The 22,167-nt window shown below is 49.6% G+C and overlaps 1 protein-coding gene across 4 annotated transcripts in view; it reads right to left on the minus strand.

Annotated features, from left to right (window-relative positions):
* The window catches only part of SMARCA4 (SWI/SNF related, matrix associated, actin dependent regulator of chromatin, subfamily a, member 4), a 68,410-nt gene that overhangs the window by 8,942 nt on the left and 37,301 nt on the right, over window positions 1-22,167 (minus strand). For 2 of the 4 annotated variants that reach the window (XM_006905857.3, XM_006905856.3), the window contains exons 22-28: window positions 21,526-21,572; window positions 20,305-20,471; window positions 17,667-17,830; window positions 15,342-15,569; window positions 14,620-14,697; window positions 13,678-13,896; window positions 9,242-9,495 (exon numbers count right to left, since the gene is read on the minus strand). In XM_006905857.3, the coding sequence (XP_006905919.1) occupies window positions 9,242-9,495; window positions 13,678-13,896; window positions 14,620-14,697; window positions 15,342-15,569; window positions 17,667-17,830; window positions 20,305-20,471; window positions 21,526-21,572 (1,157 nt within the window). Of the gene's footprint in view, window positions 1-9,241; window positions 9,505-13,677; window positions 13,897-14,619; window positions 14,698-14,953; window positions 15,053-15,341; window positions 15,570-17,666; window positions 17,831-20,304; window positions 20,472-21,525; window positions 21,573-22,167 lie in introns of all 4 variants that reach the window. The other 2 variants (XM_006905855.3, XM_025040077.1) reach the window with 2 other exon arrangements.

The following is a 22,167-nucleotide window of genomic DNA, read 5'->3' on the forward strand; positions in this document are numbered from 1 at the left end:
AGAACAGTGTGGGAGGAGATGTGGCCAATGACTCCGGGCCCCAAGAGCTAGTCCTCACTAACTCCTCCGTGGCCTCCAGGCCTAAGGAATCCCCACTCTGCCTGAAGGACTTAGAACTGGGTTCCTGACACATAGAGCCAAAAAGTCTAAACTAACACATTTTTGAGCATATTATTGAATTTGTCACTAAAATTATAATACGAGGAAGAACAAAGAGAATCAGAGAAGGAAAAAAACATGGACTTTCAGTATCTGAGGGATCATCCACCCATACCCCTCGCTAAACAGATGGAAAAACCAGAAAGCTATGAAAGCCCTTTTATAGACACACAGAAAATTGGTGGCAGGCAGGACCTAAGCAGAGGTCCCTTAGACTAAGTCAGGGACTCTCCCACACTTTCTCACATGCTGCTCTACATCGAGGGTCAGTTAACCTTTTCTGTAAACAGCCACTGTAAATATTTTAGGCTTTGGGCACCATACTGAATCTGTGGCAATTACTCGACTCGCATTGTTACACAAAAGCAGCCACAGACTTCGTGTACGCAAATGGGCTTTGGCTGTTCCAATAAAACTTCATTTGTAAACCGTGAAATGTGAATTTCATGTAATTTCACATCATGAGATATTGCATTCATTTAATTTTCCCAAAAACCATCTAAAAAATTTTTAATCTGCAGGCTATAGAAACACAGATAATGGGCCAAACTTGTTTTTCTGCCGATGTGCAGATTCGCTGGCCTCTGATGTGAAAACAGAATGTCTGTAACAGGGATAGTAACACACAGTTTGGTGTCCTAATTTCCAAATCCTCTGACCAGGGCAGACATTAAAAATGGATCACAGCAGTATCTCTTGGGCTCCCATGGACTCAGACAGGCAGAAGCAATCAATTGAAGATGGTGCTCAAGACAGATCCCACTTAAGAAGTATGGAAGTGGTCCTGATCTGCTGGAAGGAATCCCTCTGTCTTCCCCAGCCTGCTCTCTTTCCTAGAGACCAGTTCAGACCATCTTCCTAGAACATTTCTCAATGACATCCTCTAGCCCTAGACTATTTTCTCTTTTGACTCTCAGTCAGTGTACTGAGCCAGTAAGAGTCCTGGATATGAGCAGCTCAGGATTTTCAGAACTGATTTAGCAGAACATTGATCTGAAACATAATCTTACAATGTACTCCATAAATATTTGAAAATGAAATAATGAAACATTAAAAAGGTACTGCACTAGTACAGAATTATTTCAGAGGTCCAATGAGGGCATATTATCAAGTAAAGGATATCTTGAGGATCAGAAAAATGAGAAATTTGGGGGTAGATCACTTACTTACAAATATATATTCATTTTATTAAGAGTCTCCACCTGCTGGACATCTATCCACCCCAAAAAATCAATCTCAGTGTTGGATTTATGGCTCTGCGGCACAGAAAAAATTCTGACCAAGCACGAGTGAAAGGAAATGATATTTGCCAAGGGGCCTGCCAATGAGAATGGTCTGTAGGCTGCCCGCCTGTACTCCCAGCTCACCGCTGCAGTAAAGAGAGTGGGGGAAGCTTTGCTGCAGGGTCTGCCTGCCTGCAGAGGGCTAGACTGGCTGTAGGTTCTGATGGTGATTAAGGAATGAGCCAACATTTCAAATGAGCTGATAGTTTTAAATGAGCCAATGACACATCTGGGGGTGGCATGTTTCTTAATACAGTTCAACAATAAAAACCAAATCTCATTTTAAAGAAACCCTGACCCATCCCACAAGTAACCCAAGCTTGACATTCTTATTTTGGAGGTCAGACCCTGAGCTCTGGAGGAGAGAGACGGAAGGCCCAGGTCACAAAGCAAGCAGCAGAAGCCGGGTCAAAATCTAGACATGCTCCTAGGTATGGCATCTCCTTTTTGTGTATGCGCCAGCTTCCCCACGCAGACTGTGAACGCCACGAGCGTCGGCACTGTGCTGTGGCAGGCCCTCAGAAGGCATTAGCCATGGGTGACTAGGACAACAGACAGAGCACCGATGACCACCTTATAGCACTGCAGAGAGCACTTCTGAAAGCTGGGCAGAATTGGTCATGTGAGTGCTGGGAAGTCTAAGGCCACTTTCTGCAGGGCTGGAAAACTAGTGTGGAGAAGTGTGCTTGCTTTTCTGAATTCATCAGGGTGAGCAGCTCTGCTCCCAGAGTGCTGAGCAGGTCCACAGCAGCAGGCCCCGAGCCTCTTCTGAATTGGCAAGAACAACAGGATCCCCACACCAGGAACTGAGGGTGCCAGGGAGCCTCTGGCTTCTCCGAGAATGGGCAGTGGTGTGTCTAGGGGTCAGCGGCCTGGGAAACTGCCGCTGTGGTATGAGGCTGAGGGACCCACCTGAACACCTATCTGGAGACTCGCACCCACCCTCTTCCATCCTCCTGCTAATTTTTAACCTTATATTTCCTACTAGTTTCACCTCAGAAGTTTAATGTTTCTTAATTCATCTATCCTTTTATCTAGCTGTCTCTAGGCTTAATTTTAAATTTACTTTTTTTGGTGATTTCTCATTTACTTGACCTTATTTATCGACATTTTTTCATCCTTTTCCTTTTAGCCTCTGTGAATATTTGTTACCTGTTTACTACCTTGTTTTCACAAACATCTCTGTTTCCCCTGCACACAGGAAGCACGTTTGCTGAAACGCACGGATCACTTTAGAAGGATCTCACGTGGACGGGACTCCAAGGGAGGCAGAGGAGCAGGGGCTCAAGGTGCGACCTGCTCGCCCAAATCCACTTGATTCGAGTCCAGCTACCTATCCCAGGCCTGTTTGAAGCTTTGTGTAATTCTAGTTTTAAGACCTTTCTAAATTGGCTGCCCTGATTTTGTATGCTTTTTGGCGGGGGTGGGGTGGGGTAGGGGTGTGTGTGGTCTCTCTCTACCATGGCGATCAACACTAGGGTACAATGTCTGGGGATGGAACTGATCTAATAAACAATGCAGGTGGAGCTTCTTTCAGTAAATTCTATGGCAGGCTCAGAACCTCTGCAAGGTTCTGCAAGGCCACCTGGCTAGTTCCACTGTGGCTCTGAGCCCCACCGGGCCTTGAGCCCCACCTGCATTCACACGCAGGCTGGCCTGGGGCTAGATGATGGGGATCAGCATTTTTCTCAAGACATCTGACGTCAGTGCCTCTCACACCAGGTTCCGGGCTGAGTGCCGAGCAGACAGCGCTAACCCCAGACCTGGACCTCCAGGTGGAGGCCTGCCTGTTCCTTCTGGAGCTCACCCATGCTGAGCTGGGGCTCCAGATGAAGGGCCAAAGCTGGAGAACCCTGAGGTTGCCCTACCCCCTCAGGGAAGGGCTCTCATACCCGCCTACCCTCTAGACTCTCCCTCCCCTTCAGGGGTCTGTCCTAAGGGGCTAAGAGCCACATGTGGTGACCTCTCTTGGAGAATGCTTCAGCCTGAGAACCATTCCTGGGGCTTGTTATGTTGTCCCAGTTTTTTTGTAGGAAATCAAGGTACGACCTTTCAACCCTGAAGAGCCATCTTCTTTTTTATTCTAATCAAGGAGGTACAAGGGCAGAGGGAAAGTGCCAGCAGGCACCGGCCTGGACTGAAAGTGTCACCACAGATCTGGCTGGGGCCCTTCTTCACCCACAGTGGAAGTGGAACTGGTCTCTGGGCTGTGTGCCTGGCCCATGTTACTTCATTGGGGTCTCCATAATCCCACATAAGAACTTCCACTTTGTGCTGCAGAACTGGAAACTGAAGCAAAGAGATGAGCATAGAAGCCAGATCGCTGTGATGCTCAAGCCTCATAGCCCCTCCAGGGCTGCTGCCTCCCTCTGGCAGGGGGAAGGGGACCCAGAGGGTCTGCCCAGCGGGGCTCAGCCGTGCGGCGCTTAGCCTGGGCAGTTTTCACACATCGCTATCTTTCTGAGCTGTATGGGCCTACGTTGAGATTGTCTCCTGTGACCTCAGCACAATCATCAAATTCGGGAAGCTTGGACCTGACACATCTCCACTGCCTGACACATAGCCTTTATGACACACAGTCTTTACGGAGGAGATGGTAATGGTTGAACTCTATACTACAGCCTGGGGAGGAGAGAGGGCTCTCTACAGGGTCCTCTGGAGCCTGCCTGCTGAGGCTGTTCCTCCAGCAGATGCACTTCTCTGAAACTTTTCCCAAGACCCCAAGGGGTGTGTCCCAGAGCACACACTTGCTGATTGGCATTTGGAAACTGCCTGAATGTCTCTGAAGGATCAAGGGACAAAGACACCATTGGAAGCATGCACAGCCCAGAGACAAGATCCCAACCTAACCCGGGAGCCTGTGTCTAACTCACTTGCATGTTTACATTATAACGTGCAAATTCCTACTTCCAACTTAATTCCTTAATCCTGGTTTTGAATCTGGCTGTTGACCAGTGGGTTCTTTGATGCCAGATGAGAATTCCAAGCACCAAAGAGAAGGCACTTGTGAGGCCCTGCATGCTGGCCTGGCCCTCTGGCTGGGGGGGGCCTCTCAGCTTCCTCTGATCCTGGGAAACCTGTGCACTTGGCCCCCAGGACTCTGCACGTGCTGTCTGTGACACTTATTCCCTCCTCTTACCCTACAGGGTCCCCGTTTGTCTTCAGGCTCTCCTTATGAGACACTTCTGGAAGCCATCCTGGATGCTGGGGCCACCTGTGACAGTGCATTCTCACTATGACCCCTAGAGGACTATGGCTGTGAAGGACAGATGTCACACAACTCCAGCAAGTGCCACTCACATGGCACACGGGACCTCGGGAGGTGTGAAAGGAAGGAGCAAAGCTTCCAAGATAGGTCATTATCTTCCTGTGGATGAGGATGTAAATACAAAAAACTATACAAGACTGTATCAGAGGTTCAAATCCTGCCGACTAGAAGACGACGACTGTAATGGTATATATATGCAATGGGGGAGGGGCATGGGGGGAGCGCAGCGGTGGGGAGATCTTGAACTAAACAACAAAAAGCAACATTTGGAGTGATGCCAGTTGACGGTAGGGAGGCCCTGCTCAGGCATGCGACGGACACACAGCTGAGCCACTTCCACTGAGAATCACTGCATCAGGGTCCAAGCCTGGCTCCTACCTGTGGTCACTGGGGACAGTAACAACAGCACCACGCCCTCCTGCTACACAAAGCAGGTTCCCGACTGAATTCAAATGCTGACTACATCCTGAAATCATTCTTTGGCATCCAGGAAGAACCAAGCTGTAACAATTCATTTTCTTCTCAGGCTCCAGATTTAACTCAAGTACAGAATTTAGCTAATTATAGGGTTCCGGAAAGCAATTTAAAAAAATCCAAATGTTTTCTTTTCTCTTCTAGAAAGGAACAATTGGAAATGTGAGAAAAAAATGTGAGTTAGACGACCTCCAATTTTATTTTACTCTAGTTCTCTTTGGTGTGAAGCAGCGGCCAGTCCTTCAGAACCTTCCAGGTGTGTGACAGGTATGTCATAAAGACTTTAGCCTGGCCCAAAGAGAGCTCTGGCCTTTGCCCTTGGCTCCTGGGAGGTGATCTCTCAGCATCTGGAATGTCTTGCCTGATGGTTGCCTTGGGCCCAGATAGTCTAAGAACGTGATTTAGGGGGCGTTGGGTCACATGGTATCATCTCGACTCACAGAGGGGCTGGAGACACGTCAGCCATGGGAGTAGTCGGTTGTGTCTATGTGACCAGGTTCCAATAAAAACTCTAGACATCAAGGCTTCCTTGGTGGGCAATGCTCCATGCATGTTGTTTCACAATGCTGCCAGCACTGTCTGTGACTCCGTGGGGAAACGACACCAGTACGCTCCAGGCGGGCACTCTCCTGGACGCTGTTCCACATACCTCTTCCGTTGGCTGACCTGAATCTTTATTCTTTTGCTATGACAAACTCAATTACCATGAGTATAACAGCTTTCAGAGTCAGTTTTCCAGAGAACCATCGAGCCTGAGGGTGGTCTTGGGGATCCCTGAACTCTGCAGCTGGTGTCAGAAGTGCGGGTGGTCTGTGGACTGTCACCCAACCTCACAACAGGGTGAACCATACTGTTGTTTTCCCTGTGGTTTCAAATTCAGTTTGTCAAGAATATCAAAAATATCCATTAACTAGATCAACTTTGAACACAAACATCATCTTTGAAAGTATTTGCCAGATTAGGTAACCTTTGAACCAGGAAAATATGGCTGTTTTCCTAGGTTTATGTGCCCATTTGATCTCTTTCTGTGTGACCGCCAGCAAAACAGGAAGTAGACGGCCCTGCTCCAACCGTGAATTAGACATTTCTCAAGGCCAGCACATGGTAGCTTCCTTTAATGGTCATATTTGCTGTCCCCCTTGGAACTCCTCTACCGTCCTTCTCTGTCTCAGGGAGAATTCCTGGTTCTGTGATGCTATCCAATGATGCCAGGAGGTTGTGAGGTTAAATGCAAACCGTGTTATCGCCCTCTGGTAAGGCGTCCCGCCGCGCGGGTCGGACGTCAGCTGGCAGTGCAGCTCTGTGACTCCAGTGTTGGTGTTCTCATCCGACTAGATGTCAGATCCCTACCAGGATCTCAGCATCCTGCAATAAAAGTTTCAACAAGGGGTCGCTGAACCCTGAAAGCCAGTTTTAATTTGCCTGATTTATGACCTAATCTTACACAGGCTGGAAGAACAGCTGTCTGCAGCAGCTGGGAAAGACATTTTTTACTTTTGGCACATGAAATACAGCTAAATATGATGCTAAGCAACGTTTTTCAGTAAGTCACAGGATGACGAAAAAGTGGACTGACACTTAACATTATTTTTTAGTCTGAAAATATCTCAGGCCTCGTTAAACAAGTTCAAGTTGCTGTTTCCACGTTTATTTTTTCTTAAACAGAGGTGTAACATCACACAGGAAAGCACACCTATCTTAAGGGTATACACGCTTTTATGAACGTTTTCATGTATACACCCAGAATGACAGATAAAATATTCCCAACATTCCAGAAAGCTCTCTTGTGCTCCCTCCCTGTCAATTCCCCGTCTTGAGGTAACCACTATTCAATGTTCATCATCATGGCTCAGCTTCTGAACTTCATATAACTGGAAGCACACAGTAGGTAATCATTAACACCTGATTTCTTCGCTCAACAAAAATGTAAGATTTTTCCATGCAGCAGTGCTATTTATTTTTGTCATGGTTAGAATTCTGCTGTATGACTCATCAATACCTCCTCCTGGCGGGGATACTGGGCTGTTTTGTTTGGGGCAGTTACAACTGAAGCTGCTGTGGACGTGCTCGTACAAGTCTCGTGGTGGACACGCACTCGGCTCTCTCGGGTTTACAGCTAGGGCTGGAGGTGCTGGGTCAGGAGGTTCATCCTCAGGCTGAGTTTTGGAAGATACTGCCAAGGAGCAGTGCGCGCCGTGAGCAGCGTGAGGTCTACTGCCCCGCGCCCTGTCGACACTGGAAGGAACTGCGGCATCCCGCTGAGCGTGCGGCGGCATCTCACTCCCATTTTCTTTACTGCTCATTTCCTCGACGTCGTCGCAGTGACCCCGAGCACCTCTGCACACGCTGACTGGTCATCAGGACATCTGCTTCCAGGTGGTGTCTGTTTGTGCTTTTTGTCCATTTTAAAATTGAGTTTTCTTTTCCCAGTCTGTAGTAGGAGTTTTCGCTGTCCTCATGAGCATGTCCTTTGATGAACAGCTAGTCTTACTTTTAGTGAGAAATGGTGTTTGTGTCCTGTTGAGGAAGTCTATGCCTACTTCGAGGCCAGGAAATATTTCTCCCATGCCTTCTTGTAGAGCTTTGTCTTCTAGAACACCTATGTCTATTATCCTTTTCAAAGTAATATATACGTACGGTGTTGAGGGAGGGTCAAAGCTCTTCTCCACATGGATATCAAAAAGAACAGCATGGCTTTTTGAAAAGTCCATCCTTGCCCCACTGACCTTCAACAGTCTTCTTCATTTTGGTAATTTTAAGTTTCTTTCACAAAAACATTGCTAGAAAGAAAACACTGGGGTCTATTGTTTTCATTAAATTTTTGCACATTCCATATTTTATCTTGTACATTTTTCTTTGTGAAATTTGCCTCGAAGATCAGGTTTGCAAATTAGTGTCAGTATTTTCTTCCCGATACTGACACTAACTACATTTTTTAAGTCTAGCAGCTGGACATGCATATGCCTCTTTTTCAGTTTGTCATTTGTTTCTCTAACAGTAAAGATTCTTTCTTAAGGTCAATTTGCATCCTTTATTTGGGTACTACAATCGTTGCCCCACCCAAATTTCACGTTTGGTCAAAGTCTCTCCAAATGATGCACCGAGAGCTTGCACCTCAACACTTATCCCTCCAACAAATCAACATTCTTCCTTACTGTGCTTTGTGACTAACTGCAAAGTGATACGATAAAATTGAGCTGTACAACTCTTCTGTTATGGGGACAAACATAACGGTCAGTATGTCCCCACAAAAGACACTGGGGAGTGGAAGAACAAGCCGAGTTCTGGGCGAGTTGCAGGTCCTGCATCCCTGGCCACTTCCTGCAGCTCCACGCAACCCACCCTGCGCTGGCAAAATGCGCACGTCTCTTTGGAGGGCTGCGGGTGAGTCGTTATTTCTTTTTTTTTAAATGGTACTTGTGATCCACAAACAGATCCATTGAGGCTGAATGCATGCATTGGCTCCTATTCTGTGTCTGTGAGGACAGGGGTCGCAGTGCCCAGAGCGGAGCCTATACGTCTTTTCAACATGTGGCCGACCCCAGTGGCCCAGTGTGAAAACCGGCCTCATGATGCAGGTACGGGGAGAGGGTAGGAGAGTCTACAGAAGGAAGGCCGCACCCTCTCTGCTGAAGCAACACCGGCCTCCGCCACGGTCCCCTGGCCGTGAGATAGGTGCCCATTACAGCACAGGCACCCTCTCCTTCCACCTCTGTCACCATCAATATCGTTGACCTCACCAGCCCCGCCCTTCCTCCACCCGCTGCTGCCTCTGTCTGCTGCCTCTGTCGGAGAACTCATCCGCGGACCTTCCTTCCTCAGGCTCCACCACCTCCCTGCCACGTTTAATTTCCCTCTCCTCACGCTGACACCGCTTGTGCACTTTCTTCTTCCACAATGTAAGGTCCATGAGGGCAGGGGCACCGAGACACAGAGCTTCAACCGGTCTGTAGAGTGACCAAACCACCAGCAGCAGGCTAATGGACACATGGAAGGCCCGGCGAGGCACCTCTGAGGACCCCCTGCACCTGTCCGCCCACCCCATGCCTCGGCTTACCTGTCCTTGTACTTGATGACGGCATCCACGATCTTCTTCATCTTCTTGGTGAGGTTTGGCGGGTTGGGGGAGAGCTTCTCAGCGGGCGGTCGCCCGCGCTTCTTCTGCTTCTTGCTCTCGTCGTCCTTGTCGCGGCTGCGGGTGCTGGTGGTCGGGGTGGAGGAGCCGGCGTCGCTGTCCCGCTTGCGCTTCCGCGATGATTTCTTCTGCCGGACCTCCTCTTCGATCTCCTCCAGCGTGCCCTCCTCGATGGCCTTCAGGGTCAATAGTGGTAAAATAGGACAGCCAGCACCGAGGTTGACAAGCTGAGGCCACGGCGCAAACCCTGGGGTCTGGCTGGGGCAGGACACATATCCGGGCTCTCACAGGCTGAGAGGCCATGAAAGGCCAGCTCTGCAGCCCCCCAAGTGCACCCCACCCACGCCTGTCCTTCACAAATAAACAGCTATACTTTATCAGTGGAAAAGTACATCCTCACTGTGCGGAGCCCGAGGAACAGAACCCGGTACTCCCTCCACCCAGAGGTGACCCTATTTAACACTTCCGCTCTGGATCCGCTACATCTTTTTTTAATTTGGGGCAAAACAGATATAATCTATAATTCACCGCTTTAACTATTTTTAAATGTGCAGTTCAGTGGCACTAGGTACGTTTAGATTGTGTGCAGCCGCCACCACCATCCGCCACCAGGACCTCCCACCTCCCACGCACACGTGCACAGGCAGACAGCATGGGATCCTGCCCACGCACCATACCGTGACTCGTTTTTGCTTACTCTATCCTGGATATGTTTCCTGTCGCGTTTCTGCAACATAATTTTTAATGCCTGTTTAGTATTTCTTTGTACAAAGGGTCTTAATTGTTCTTGGGCATTTGGGCTGTGTCCATTATTTGGGGCGGGTGCGGCTATTAATGCTATGACCAGCATCTGTCTTCTAGACAGATTCCTGGAAGTAAAACTGCTGAGCTGAAGGACATGAATGTGAACAACAACATTAATTTTAAAATAATCTCGACTTACTCATTCTCAATGATAAGTAACTTGAACGTTTGTCCCTGGAAGCAAAGTGAAGGGGAGCCAGGTTTCTAGGGGAGCTTGGAATAAGAAAAGGGAGTGGGGTCAGGGCACAAAGGGACACGCTGGTCACTCATCTTGTATTTATGGGCTGTGACCATGAGCTGGGTTTGGGGCCTGGCACTGAGGACACAGCACTGAATTAAACCAGAAGGGAACTCATCAGACAGACTTCCTGTAAACATGGTGAAAAACGTGTTGAGTGCCAGGGAGAAGGGTGAGTGGTGCTCTGACTATGGAGCAGACATGTCTTGTTCAGGGGTTGGAGAAAGGAGGTGGCGCCTAAGTTGACATCTAAAGGGTGGAGGGAGGGAAAGGCAACCAGGCCAAAGGAACAGGATGGAGGGTGTGTGGCAGGCAAGAGGGACTGAAGGAAGGTCTGCAAGGGGAAGAGGGTGGGCACTGTGGGCCCAGAGGGGTAGAGTGGGTTAAACAGTGTCCCCTAAAATTCATATCCACCTGGAACCTCAGAATGTGATCTTATTTGGAAATAGGTTATTTACAGATGTAATTACTTAAGAATCAAGATAAGTTCATCCTGTGTTAGAGTGGGCCCAAAATCCAATTAGAGTGACCTTATGAGAGAAAAGGCCACACAGAGAGACACAGGGGAGAGGCCACATGAAGACAGAGGCAGAGAATGGAGTGATGGGGCTACAAACCAAAGAATGTTGGGGCCATCACAAAAGCTGAAAGATGCAAAGAAAAACCCTCCCTTAGAGCTTTTGGAGGTACCAGGCCCTGCCGACATCTTGATTTTGGATTCTTAGCCCTCCAGAACTATGAAAAAATAAATTACTGTTGTTTTAAGCCACGATGTGTGTGGTGATTGTTATGGTAGCCCTAAGAATGTCTAATACCAGAGTCTCTGGTCCTGTGGCCAGCAAGGCAAGAGCCAGGAACATTCTGAAGGATTTTGCCATTTATGGCATCAACACGGCTGCCCAAAAAGTGGTGCCAGTTACACATCCACCACCAAGAGAGAAGAGTGTCTGTTTTGGGCAAACGTATTTTTAAATTAATGCAAATTTAATAAGATATACAAAAAACCATGTGCTCAATGGCGAAAGAACAGTTTTTTCAACTAATGGTACTAAGACAAGTGGATATCCACATGTAAAAGAAAGAAAGTGGACCGTGACCTAATGCCATCATAAAAATGAACTTAAAGAGGATGGATGTAAATGTAAAAGCTGAAACTCTAAAATTCTTAAAAGAAAATATAGGAGTAAGTCTTTGTGACCTTTTGTTTGGCGATGGATTCTGAGACGTGATACCAAAGCACATGCAAAAAGAAAAATAGATAAACCGGACTTCATCAAAGTTAAAAACTTTTGCGCTCCAAAGGATAGCATGAAGAAAGCGAAAAGTGAAGGAGAAAATATCTGCAAATCACACATGTGATAAGATACACAAGTGGCCAATAAGCACATGAAAAGATGTTCAACATCATCAGCCACTAGGGAAATGGTATTCAAAACCACAAAGAGATACTTGAAACCCATTAGAATGGATAGAATCAAAAAGACAGATAGTAACAGGTATTAACAAGAAAGCAGAGAAATCCCCTCGTACTCTACTGGTGGGAATGTAATACGGTGCAGCCACTTTGGAAAACAGCTTGGTAGTTCCTCAAAGGGTTAAACATAGAATTACCATTTGATCCAGCAATTCCACTTCTAGGTACATACCCGAGATAAAGAAAAACGTTATGTCCTCACAAAACTTGTACAGAAATGGTCATAGCAGCATTATTTAGAAAAGCCAAAAAGTGAAAACAACCTAAGTGTCCATCAACCGATGAATGGATAAACAGAATGTGATATAGCCATATAAGAGAATATTATTCAGCCTTGAAAAGGAATACTGTGTGCTACAACAGGGATAAACCATGAAAATATTCTGCCCCGTGAAAGAAGCCAGACACCAAAGGATCCCATATTACATGATTCCACTTGTATGAAATGTCCAGAATTGGGTGGTTGCCAAGGGCTAGTGAAAATAAAGGGATGAGAAGACAGCTAAAGAGGAGAGGGCTTCTTTTTGGGGTGATGAACATATTCTAAAATTGATTTGTGATGAAGTTGCATGGTTCTGTGAATGTAGTAAAAATCATTGACTTGTACATCTTAAATGAGTGAATTCTACAGTATATAAATTATACTTCAAAAAGAAAAGGAAATGTATGCAAAACATTAATAGCAAATGTGCAAAAGGCATCTACTCAAAAATGCAAGTTTGGTGACAGCTCCATGGGAACTGTATCTGGGCCCAAGTTTCTTCATTTGGGGATTCTTCAAGACCCTAGAGCCCTGGGCTTGAAAATGGGACACATCAACCGCCCCACCCCAAAGCTGGCCTGGTTCCCTGACATGTTTCAGTGGCCCCTCTCATGCATAGCTCAGTGGGCGAGCTCGAAAGTCTGGAGTTGCCTGAGCGCCTAAGAGGGGACCAGGGCTGTAGTCAACCCAAGGGAGCCCCAGGATGTATGACCAAAGGCAGCATCTCTCATGCGGCGAGTGGGGTGGGGGTGACACTCAGCAGGGTGCAGCCAAATGCTGCATCTGCCTTCCAGAAGGTGTTGCTTCAGGGACATTTGACAAAGTAATTTCCAAGTTGGCTTCTTAATCATCAGCTCTGCACTCAAAGCCCCGAATATGGGAAAGGGTCCGATTTATCACTATAACCCCAGTGATGACCTCACTGCTGGAGACCCATGCAGATACAGTGGGGCCCTTGGCTGGGGTGGGAAGAATTGGGGGGGGCAGAATCAGGAGGGCCCACCAGGTACCCGCGGCCCTGACTCAGCATTCTGCAGCTGCAGCTACAAGAGCTGGATGCTACTTGCTGAAAACGAGAGCTTATGTCACGTCTGTGAGCAGCTGCACCTGCCAGTCTTGTCAGGGGCTTGCTCTTTCCTTCCTCCCCATAGCTGGGACAGTAGTCCAGCTCCCAGGGGTGACATATCCAAGTGGAGTTGCCTGACCTCATCAGTGCTCCTGACCACTTCACAGGGCGACTAGATGCATACTAATCTCTCACTGTGTTTTTTACAGACAGGCCCCCAGGAGGCCAGCGCCACGCTGAGATCAGCAATGTTTTGCTTTAACCTCATGATGTGAACTCTCACAACTGGAAAGGCTAGTCACACCCAGCAGCAAGTTTGGAGCTGCCTGGGGATGGCACGGGTACTCCTTCCTGAATCTGGTTGGGAGACACAGAGCGAACCTGACCCCATGTCCAAAGTGTCACTGTCGAGAATAAAAACCAACAACGGGTGAAGGGAACCTGTGGTTTTGGCCAAAGGCCAAGTCAAGCTGGTCCCCGAGCCCTGCCCTGGCCGGCCCTCTCTGGCATGTACCTTGAGCCACTGCTTCTCAGTCAGCGAGTCGCTATAGTCCACCTCCTTGCGGTGGCGGGAGCCGCGGCCAAACATCTTTTCCTCCTCCTCCTCACAAGTCAGCCGTTCCACCTCAGCATCGTCCTTGATGATCCATGAGGGCAGCTCGTCCTCTTCCATCAGGCGCGGCTTCCGCTTGGGGTTTCGGGCCTCCTCACGCCTGCGGTCGAGGTCCATGCGCTGGGGAGCGGCAGGCGGGTGAGGACAGAGGGAGAGAGGTGTCAGCACAGGGAGAGCTAGTGGCATGCACAAGGGGGCACACTGCCAAGGGGCTGCTTCTTTGCCTTGGAGACCAATGGCACAATAGTAGTTAAACAGCAGTTCTGGGTGACCTGGCTCCTATGTCAGGCTTTGGCTAGGGGCTCTGCTTCTGGAGCAGAGAAAACTGGAAAGGATGGGAAGGTCACAGAACGGGGATCAAAATGGGGAGATGGCTCCGGGTATAGCCTTGCTAAGAGGCACAGGGCCTGACAGGGAGAAGAGTCCCATCTGATTCAATGCTTCTCACCCGGGGGCAAGGGAAGTCTGTGACCAAGGCCCTTGCCAGGCCCTCAGCCTTGGACAGTGTTAATACCCTCTGAAAGGGATCTTCAAGGACAAGAGACTCGGGAGGACGGGCATTTGCAGACCATGGGTTCCAAGTGGCAAGAGGGCTGGGTGTGTGATCCACTACCCCTCAAACATGCTTAGAACACGAAAGAAAGATGGGTCACTTAGGAGGCACTGTGAGGCCACTCCGGCTCCATTATCTGCCAAGGACCCACTGTCACAGACTCTTTGCTATATCTGAGGTTAACAGGGCAGGGCGTGTGAACTCCTCTGAGTGCCCCACTTCGTGTGAGTGGGAAACTAAGCACCTTAAAGGCGTGAGAGGCTACTGCCGCCCCTGCCCGCAGCGCTTACCATGAACAGGTCGAACTCCTCCTCGTGCCGGGCAATCATCTGGTTCACGGTCTCGTCGTCGGGCACTTCGTCTTCTTCCTACGAGATTTTACACGTTTAGTTCGAGGGCGGAGAGGCCAGGCTGGGCGGTGGCCGGGCTCGGAGGCGAGCGGCGGCGTCCATGGGAAATGAGCTGGCGGTCCCAGTCCGGCTGCGGTGGATGGGGACCCACACAGCAGCGAGAGGCACACACGCACACGCACACGCACGCTCCGTGGGATTAGGGCCCTTGCTGGCCGTCTCAGCCGAGAAGCCGAGGATTGAATGGGCATGGAGACTGAACTACCCCTCTCACCTTTAGAGGTGGCTCCTCCAAGTCGGGGTTGACGCCCGCTGGCGGAGGGGCAGTGTGGGCGAAGCTGGCACTGCCGCTGCCCGTGCTGCAGTGTCTGCTCTGTGGATAAATAGAGGACTTCAGTCTCCAGGGCTGTCAATCCGGCATCTTTCACCAGCAGTTTAGGAAAAAAAAAACCACTTCAAAGAAAAAGCAAGTACTCATCCTCTTTCCTTTCAGCCCACACTCCCTTTACTCCAAAGGGATGCAAAACCTTTATCTCAAAAGGAAAAAAAAAAAAAAAAAAAAAAAAAAAAAAGTGCAAAAAAGGTAAAAAAACAAAAATGAAAGCTGCTCATGCGTCCACCACTCACGCCAGGGAGGGGGTCGGGGCCGGCGCTGCCCTCACCTCGTCCTGCTCCTCGTGCTCCAGGATGGCCTGCAGGAAGGCGCGCCTCTCGTGGCTAGAGGACTTCTGGTCGAACATGCCAGCCTGGATCACCTTCTGGTCAACGTTGAGCTTGTACTTGGCTGCGGCCAGAATCTTCTCTTCCACGCTATTGACAGTGCAGAGGCGGAGCACACGCACCTCATTCTGCTGCCCGATTCGGTGGGCGCGGTCCTGTGCTTGCAGGTCCTGGGGAAGAGACATCGGTCAGTCCCCAGCCAGGTCTTTAGAGTTTTAAGGGGAAGTTGACTTTGAAAAGTCATCGGGAGAGCTGGGGGCCTTCCGATTCTCACGTGCTTGCCTTCTGCCTGGCCATTCTGCCTGCCCCAACCAGAAGTTACACAGCCAGGAGCTCAGGTACAGGGTGTGGAACCTGTACCAGAACGATTTGACCCTGAGTTCCTGCAGAATTGTCACTTTCTACCTTAGTGGGATTTGAGAGATACTCAAGAAAACAGTTCTGGAGAACAACTCGTGGGGAAGGGGGTGGTTATATTCCCAAGCAGCTCCTATCAAAACTGCATGGGTCCCCTCACCTACCCCAGGAGGGCCCTGTGCTCACTGTGGCCATATCACAGTGAGGGTACAGTTTACTGGATGGGGTCCAAGCTGGATAGCATGTTGGCGATGCCTGCTTTGGTCATGGACCCTGCTATTTCTTTGCTGTGCAACCCGGGTCTGAGTCCAACCTCTTTGAGCCTCAAAACTCACTGCAGACACGATCCCCTCTCCTGGCCATTGTGTGCATGAGAGGAGCGAACAGGCATCAGGTGCTCAGCTCAGCGCCTGGTATGGAATACAGGGTGATAAAGTGGTAGCCACAGCCGCTAACGCTATTTGATTATTACTCCAGCAAAAAACCAGGATGGATACCATGAAATCCTGTGTCAGGGGCCTGGCGCTGTGTGGGATCAAACTCAAGATCTGTATCCAATGGGGATGGCAAAGGCCATACCTGGCGGAAGACACAGCTTGGCCCCTTGCTTGGCTAGCATGCTTCCTGGCAGGGCCAGCACTCAGTGACATGCTTCCTTGCCCTGCAGTGAGCTTAGTGGCCTCTGATGCCTCCCAGTGTGACTGAGGAAGGCTAGGACTCCATGGGAGTCTCTGCCTGTTGTCTGCCTGCTGACGGGGGAGGCATGTCCTAACCACCTCTCAAGAAACTAACCAATCATTGAGGACAAGGCAGGAACTACTCCCCAGGCTGATGGTACGAAGGGATACTAGCAACCACCCAGGGCATGCTCCCAGGGCTACAATTTATACACTGATAACCCGTGCCACCAGACTGTGCTGAGCCCATCAGTGGGAGAGGAACTTGGGGAGCCTCTGAAGCTGACTTAGGTAGAAGCAATCAAACTGTGAAAGGGACACTCCTGCAGACCGAGCAATCCCACCTTTCAGGGTTGACCTGGTAGGTGCTTCAAGAAAGGAAAGACAGGGCTCCCTGAGAGGGGCTAGTGGTCATGCCGAGGAACAGAAAGACAGACCCCTGCCAACTGGAGTTTGAATTAAAAGTCTCATGGCTGTAATATGCTGGGACAGCTGGCAGCTGATTCACCGCTGGGTAGAGACCCAGCCTGCTCACACAAAGGCAAAACACACCAGCTGCTAAAGGGAAGGGACGTGTGTTGGAACACACTGTATTTTTGTGAAAAACAGAACATACAGATAATGGCATAAGCTCAGAGAAGAGCGGGATGGGTGGGGAAGGGAAAAGTGGAATCACTGATATTTGCATTTACCCATGTTACTTTTACAATGAAACGGGTAAAAGTGAAATACTTCAGAACTATTATATCTATAAGATAATACATCTCTGTACCTATTAGCTCACACCGTGGAGGATATACAGCTAAGAAACAGCAACAGTACAAGAAGTGCGTAAAATATGCTCCAAATGTTTTAACAAAGCACAAGTGTGCGAGTGCTCGCTCAGAACATGGCCCTGAAGGACCTGCATCACTAAAAGAGCGACAACTATCTCCAGCTGATAGGACTAGGGCCTTTTCCACTTTCTTTACATATTTATGTAATACCAGGACTTAAAAAAAAATCTATCACGATGGCACATATTTTTGTCATCATCAGAATAAAAAGCTACTTCTGGTTTGAGAAACAGAGGGAAATGAATACTCTGGGATTCTCTCCAAAGGCCTCAGGAGCTGTAGGTGTTGCTGCTCCAGGGCTTGGGAAAATGTCAAGGAGGCCGGTGGCACTCATGATGGCCGGCAGGGTCTCCCTGAGGCTTTAAGCCCCTCCTCCCAGGGGGCCAGCAGCTTTTACCTGGTGGGGGTTCCAGTCACTGTCGAAAATGATCACAGTGTCAGCCGACTGGAGGTTTAGGCCCAGCCCCCCGGCCCGGGTGCTGAGCAGGAAGATGAAGTACTCAGAGCCAGGCTCGTTGAAGGTTTTCAGCAGCATGCCCCGGTCTTCGGCTTTTGTGGTTCCTGCCAGGCACAGGAGAACTGGGTTAGTGGGGTGACTGGGGAAAAGTGGGTGGTGGTGAGGAGATACAGAAAAACACCAGCTTTGGAGAGCAGAGACTGCTCCCACATGTCACACACCAGGGCCACCTGAGTCATGGCCACGCTCGCTCAGCTCATGCATGGCCTTGAGCTGTGATTAGCGAGTGACTTGGATTTGCAGCGATACTACTGAATGCCAGTCCCCCTACCCCAGGTGAGAAAGCCCCACAGAGCTGGCTGACCTTCTCTGCGTACAACGGGGCTGCTCAGAGAACCAGATGAGGCGGGAGCTGGAGCCCAGCAAAACCTAGGCCACAAGGGCCGCTCCATCGGTGCCGCTGTTACTACTAACTCCTGCCCAACTGTTCTATCGGGTGATGGGGGACACCCCAGCTAATGCTGATAATACTGCTTATCCCAAAAATGCGGGAATAGGCAACTAGCCAAAGGCCTCGCGCCTGTCCTCAGGCCGACTGCGACGGAATTTCTATTCACGCAGACAGATGAGCACAGGTGCCTTACATCAGGGACTCATTTCTCTTGGGGCAGGACAGGCCTCTCTCCTTCCCTGAGTCACAGAAACTATCAAGTGATGGCCCAGGACAAGACCCTAAGCATCATTGAGTATCTAAGCTCCTTGGGCTGCTGCCATCTCAGAGCGGAGGTGCCTTGGGCAAACTTGGAAGTTAATTTTTGTAATGAAACAAAAATTCAACATTTCCTGCAACTCACCTATATGTCCCAATGAGCAGTGCAGAGGCCCGCTGCCCACTAGAGAGTCCGGGCTCCAGATGTGCCCACAGGTGTCCCAGCTCTGGGCATGGGCAGGCCCAGGTACAGGGGCCGCCTCCCCCACCCAGCCTATGTCCTTACTCTCATCACTCTGATGGTGGAAGGTTCAATGTCACTGAGTCCGCACCCTTCCTCCATTCTTTACCAGAGCTCCTACTCACGTGATAGTGACCATGAGAGGTCCTAGGGAGAAACCACCCCCAGCCCAGAGTCCTCCTCCTTTTGAAAAGGACACTTCTCGTGAAGAAAGGAAAGAAAGGAACAGACGGATGGGCACTGGAGTGAGTGAGAACATGCTCTCTGCATACAGCCTCTCCTCTGGGGGCTTGGAACAGTGACATAGACAAGAACCTGCCCTCCCAAAGGCTTGGCCTGTGAAGGACCAAGAGGCAGCTTAGAGAGGCCAAAGCACAGAGGGAGGGGCGAGGCAAGACATACAATCAGATTTGTGTTTGTAAAGGTTGCCCTGGACAGAATTCTAAGAATGGGCTGAGGAAGCAAGACAGGCACACAAGGCAGGTTCTGGACAGAGGTGGGGAGGGCAGAGACTGACAGATGATCAGCCCAGCACCCACAGGTCCATGGCCTGTGAAACCACAGTTCCACAAGATACAAAGAAAAAGGCAAAAGAGCTGGCACAAAAGATCTGGAGCATCAGGCCATGGATGTGCACCTGGCAATGAGTTTAAAGGCTGAGTTGTGTGAGGAAAGAAAAAACCTGCTTAATTGTGTTTACCTCAGCGGCTCCCAAGTTCATTTTCTTGTGAACCTGTTCACACCTGCTGTCTGACAGGGTGGGGACTCCCCCTAGAGTCTCCCTGGTTAGTTGACATGTTACACCATGTGTCTTGCATGTTGTCAGAATCTCATCCAGCCCCCTCCTACCCTGAACTCCTATGTGCTGGAAAAAAAGGCAGAATTGCAGGACTTCCCATGAGGGCGCAGAATGCTGTGTGCCCAAGGGACTTGCTGCTCCTGCCCCTGCAGCGTCTGCTTCCCTCCCTCCCTCGCTGCTCTCAGTCTGGAGAGGGACAAGTCTGATTCCAGCCCCAGGCCTGACTAGCGACAGCTCCACAGCCGTCAGGGCAGTGGAGATGAGCATGTGGTTCAAAGCAGCCTAATGAGGGCCAGCGTCCAGGGGAAATGATGGGATGTTTCTCTGCTGGGGATGCTGAGCAGAAGGAAGGGAAGCCTGGAGAGGATGATTGTGAATAAAGCCATGGTAGAGGACAAAGGAGCCAAGAGCTCTAGAAAGGCTGTCCTGACATGATCTGGACACCTAGATCCAGCATGATAACCCTTCAAGTTCAGGTATGTGAGTCTATGCTTTTTCCCTTATGCACATGGAATATAGGTTTCTGTCACTTCCAACCAAAACAGGACTGCTGGGTACGTACCTCTTAACCATTGGACCCAAAGCATCAGTGCAAAGACCCAGCCCCTCTCCCAGGCCATGGGCTCCAATCCAGCCACAAAACTTCCAGAGCCCTTCCTCCCAGACCTGTAAGCCTGTGACGCTGAGGATGCTGCTCCGCTCACTGTTCCAAACACACCTACAGTCTCTAGGCCTGGCCTTGCCTTGCAAGGGAGGGCACGCTGGCCAGAAGTTTTGGCAGCAGCGGATAACAACGCCCCTTAACAAATGTCTCTCTCAGTATACTCACCATCAAGCCTGAGGTATTTAAAGCCACGATAAGCAAAATAATCTTCCATGATCGTCATGAGGGAGGTCATCTGACAGAAGAGCAGCACTTTATGGTTGGTGGCACGGAGTTTGGGCAGAATTCTATCTAGGAGCTCGAATTTCCCCGAGGCTCGGTAGAGGTCCAGCCTGGAGAGTGGAAGAGAGAATACACAATGTTAATTTGCAGGTGGGCAGAGGAGGAGGCATGCTCCCACCTCCAGGATGGCCTGCACCGGCCTACTTAGGCTGGTCATCAGGGTCAAGGACACAGAAGTGGCTTCCCAGGCAGATTCCCCCCGTCCAATAAAGCCATTTCAACCCAGCTAAAATAAACCCAGGCCGTCCTTGGTCGAGAGTGACTATGTAATCATCGTCCTACTCAGACACTTGCAAGGGTGAGAAAAGATGCTGTTAGTAAATACACCAAACAACGTCTCCATTTCATTAAAACACCAGGAGCGGCTCATGCTGTAGAGCGCCCACAATGAGCCACATGCAGGGCTAAAGGCTTCTTGCAGTCTCTCCAGACAAGGAGCCCTGGTTTACAGATGTGGATACTGAGACAGTGGGGACAGTGTGACATGACTGCTGATGTGCCAGGGCCAGGACCCAAACCCACATCTGTGAGACCTTACTAAGCAATGTGGTATAAAAAAACACAAACTGGAAGATCTTTTTTGCTCTTCAGTGCGGCGCCTCTGATTTTGGAAGGAGTTTAGTACCCCACAGAAACGATGGAGGCTTTAGCTCCAAGAACATGTCAGCAATGTTGTTGGCAATGGTAAAATCTAGAAGCAGCTTTCACGTCCAACAACAGGGGCTTAAGGAAGCCTGGGCTGCATGTTATATACAATGCTGGAGAAAACACACCCACAGCACAGTGGGTAGCACATATTGTGTAAAGATCTCTCTGTAGACGGATAGAGTTTGGCTCGGGATGCTTAGGAAAGCTGTCAAGGTTCACAGAGCCTAGAGGTGACAGAGTAGGGCCAGGAAGCCAGGTCTGCTTAGCAATTCTGCCTCTTGGGATTAATGGTGGGCAACCCTTGAAGTGTGAAAGATTTTTATTTTCTTCTTTGCATTTGTATTTCTGCCTTTGAAATCGGACCAATATAATAGTAGTAATAAAGTCAACAAAACAAGTGAGAAACAATACCACGTGGCCCGCTTTCCCGCCCCACCCAGCTGGGAAGCTTCTCACCCTTGGACAATGCCACCAGTAAAGCCCAGGTGCTCGGAAAATGACTCCTGCAATGGAATAAGAGATAATTCAGTGGGGGCAGAAACAGGCCACCTGGTGCCACACCTCTAAGCTTTCACACCAGTGCTCGGCAATCACCCACAGTGGCTCTGAGGTCACAGATGCCGAATGCAGCTTTTCTATCCCATCCATGTCTCTTCCCTTGTGCTCCTTCAATGAAGGAACGAAAGTCATGATGTAACACACTTAGCCACCAAAATGAGCACGCAAGGACAATGTGCTCCTGGGACCACCCTGGGAGTGCCAAAAGGGAATCCCAAGGGCATCAGGGGAACTACAATGACCCTGAGCGTTACACCAAAAAATACAGACATATGTGTGCTTTTCAGAAGCAGGAGTACAGATTTTCAAAGGGCACCATGGCCCAAAAGGCTCCAATCCACAGGCTTCACGAAGAGGAAAGCTGCTCTCGATGCACTGACCCAGGACGGCCCCACATGTCATTAAGTGGGGAAAGCTAATATGCCAACAAGCAGAGGCAGTGTGACCCTGCCAGATGGAAAACGATCTCAAAGAATTTCCTGGTACTTCTGTGGTTATCTGAGGGTGAGTTTTTAGGGTCCTCCATTTCTATCACACATT

This window comes from Pteropus alecto, unplaced genomic scaffold (assembly GCF_000325575.1).
Source record: "Pteropus alecto unplaced genomic scaffold, ASM32557v1 scaffold761, whole genome shotgun sequence".
Classification (NCBI taxonomy): Eukaryota; Metazoa; Chordata; class Mammalia; order Chiroptera; family Pteropodidae; genus Pteropus; species Pteropus alecto.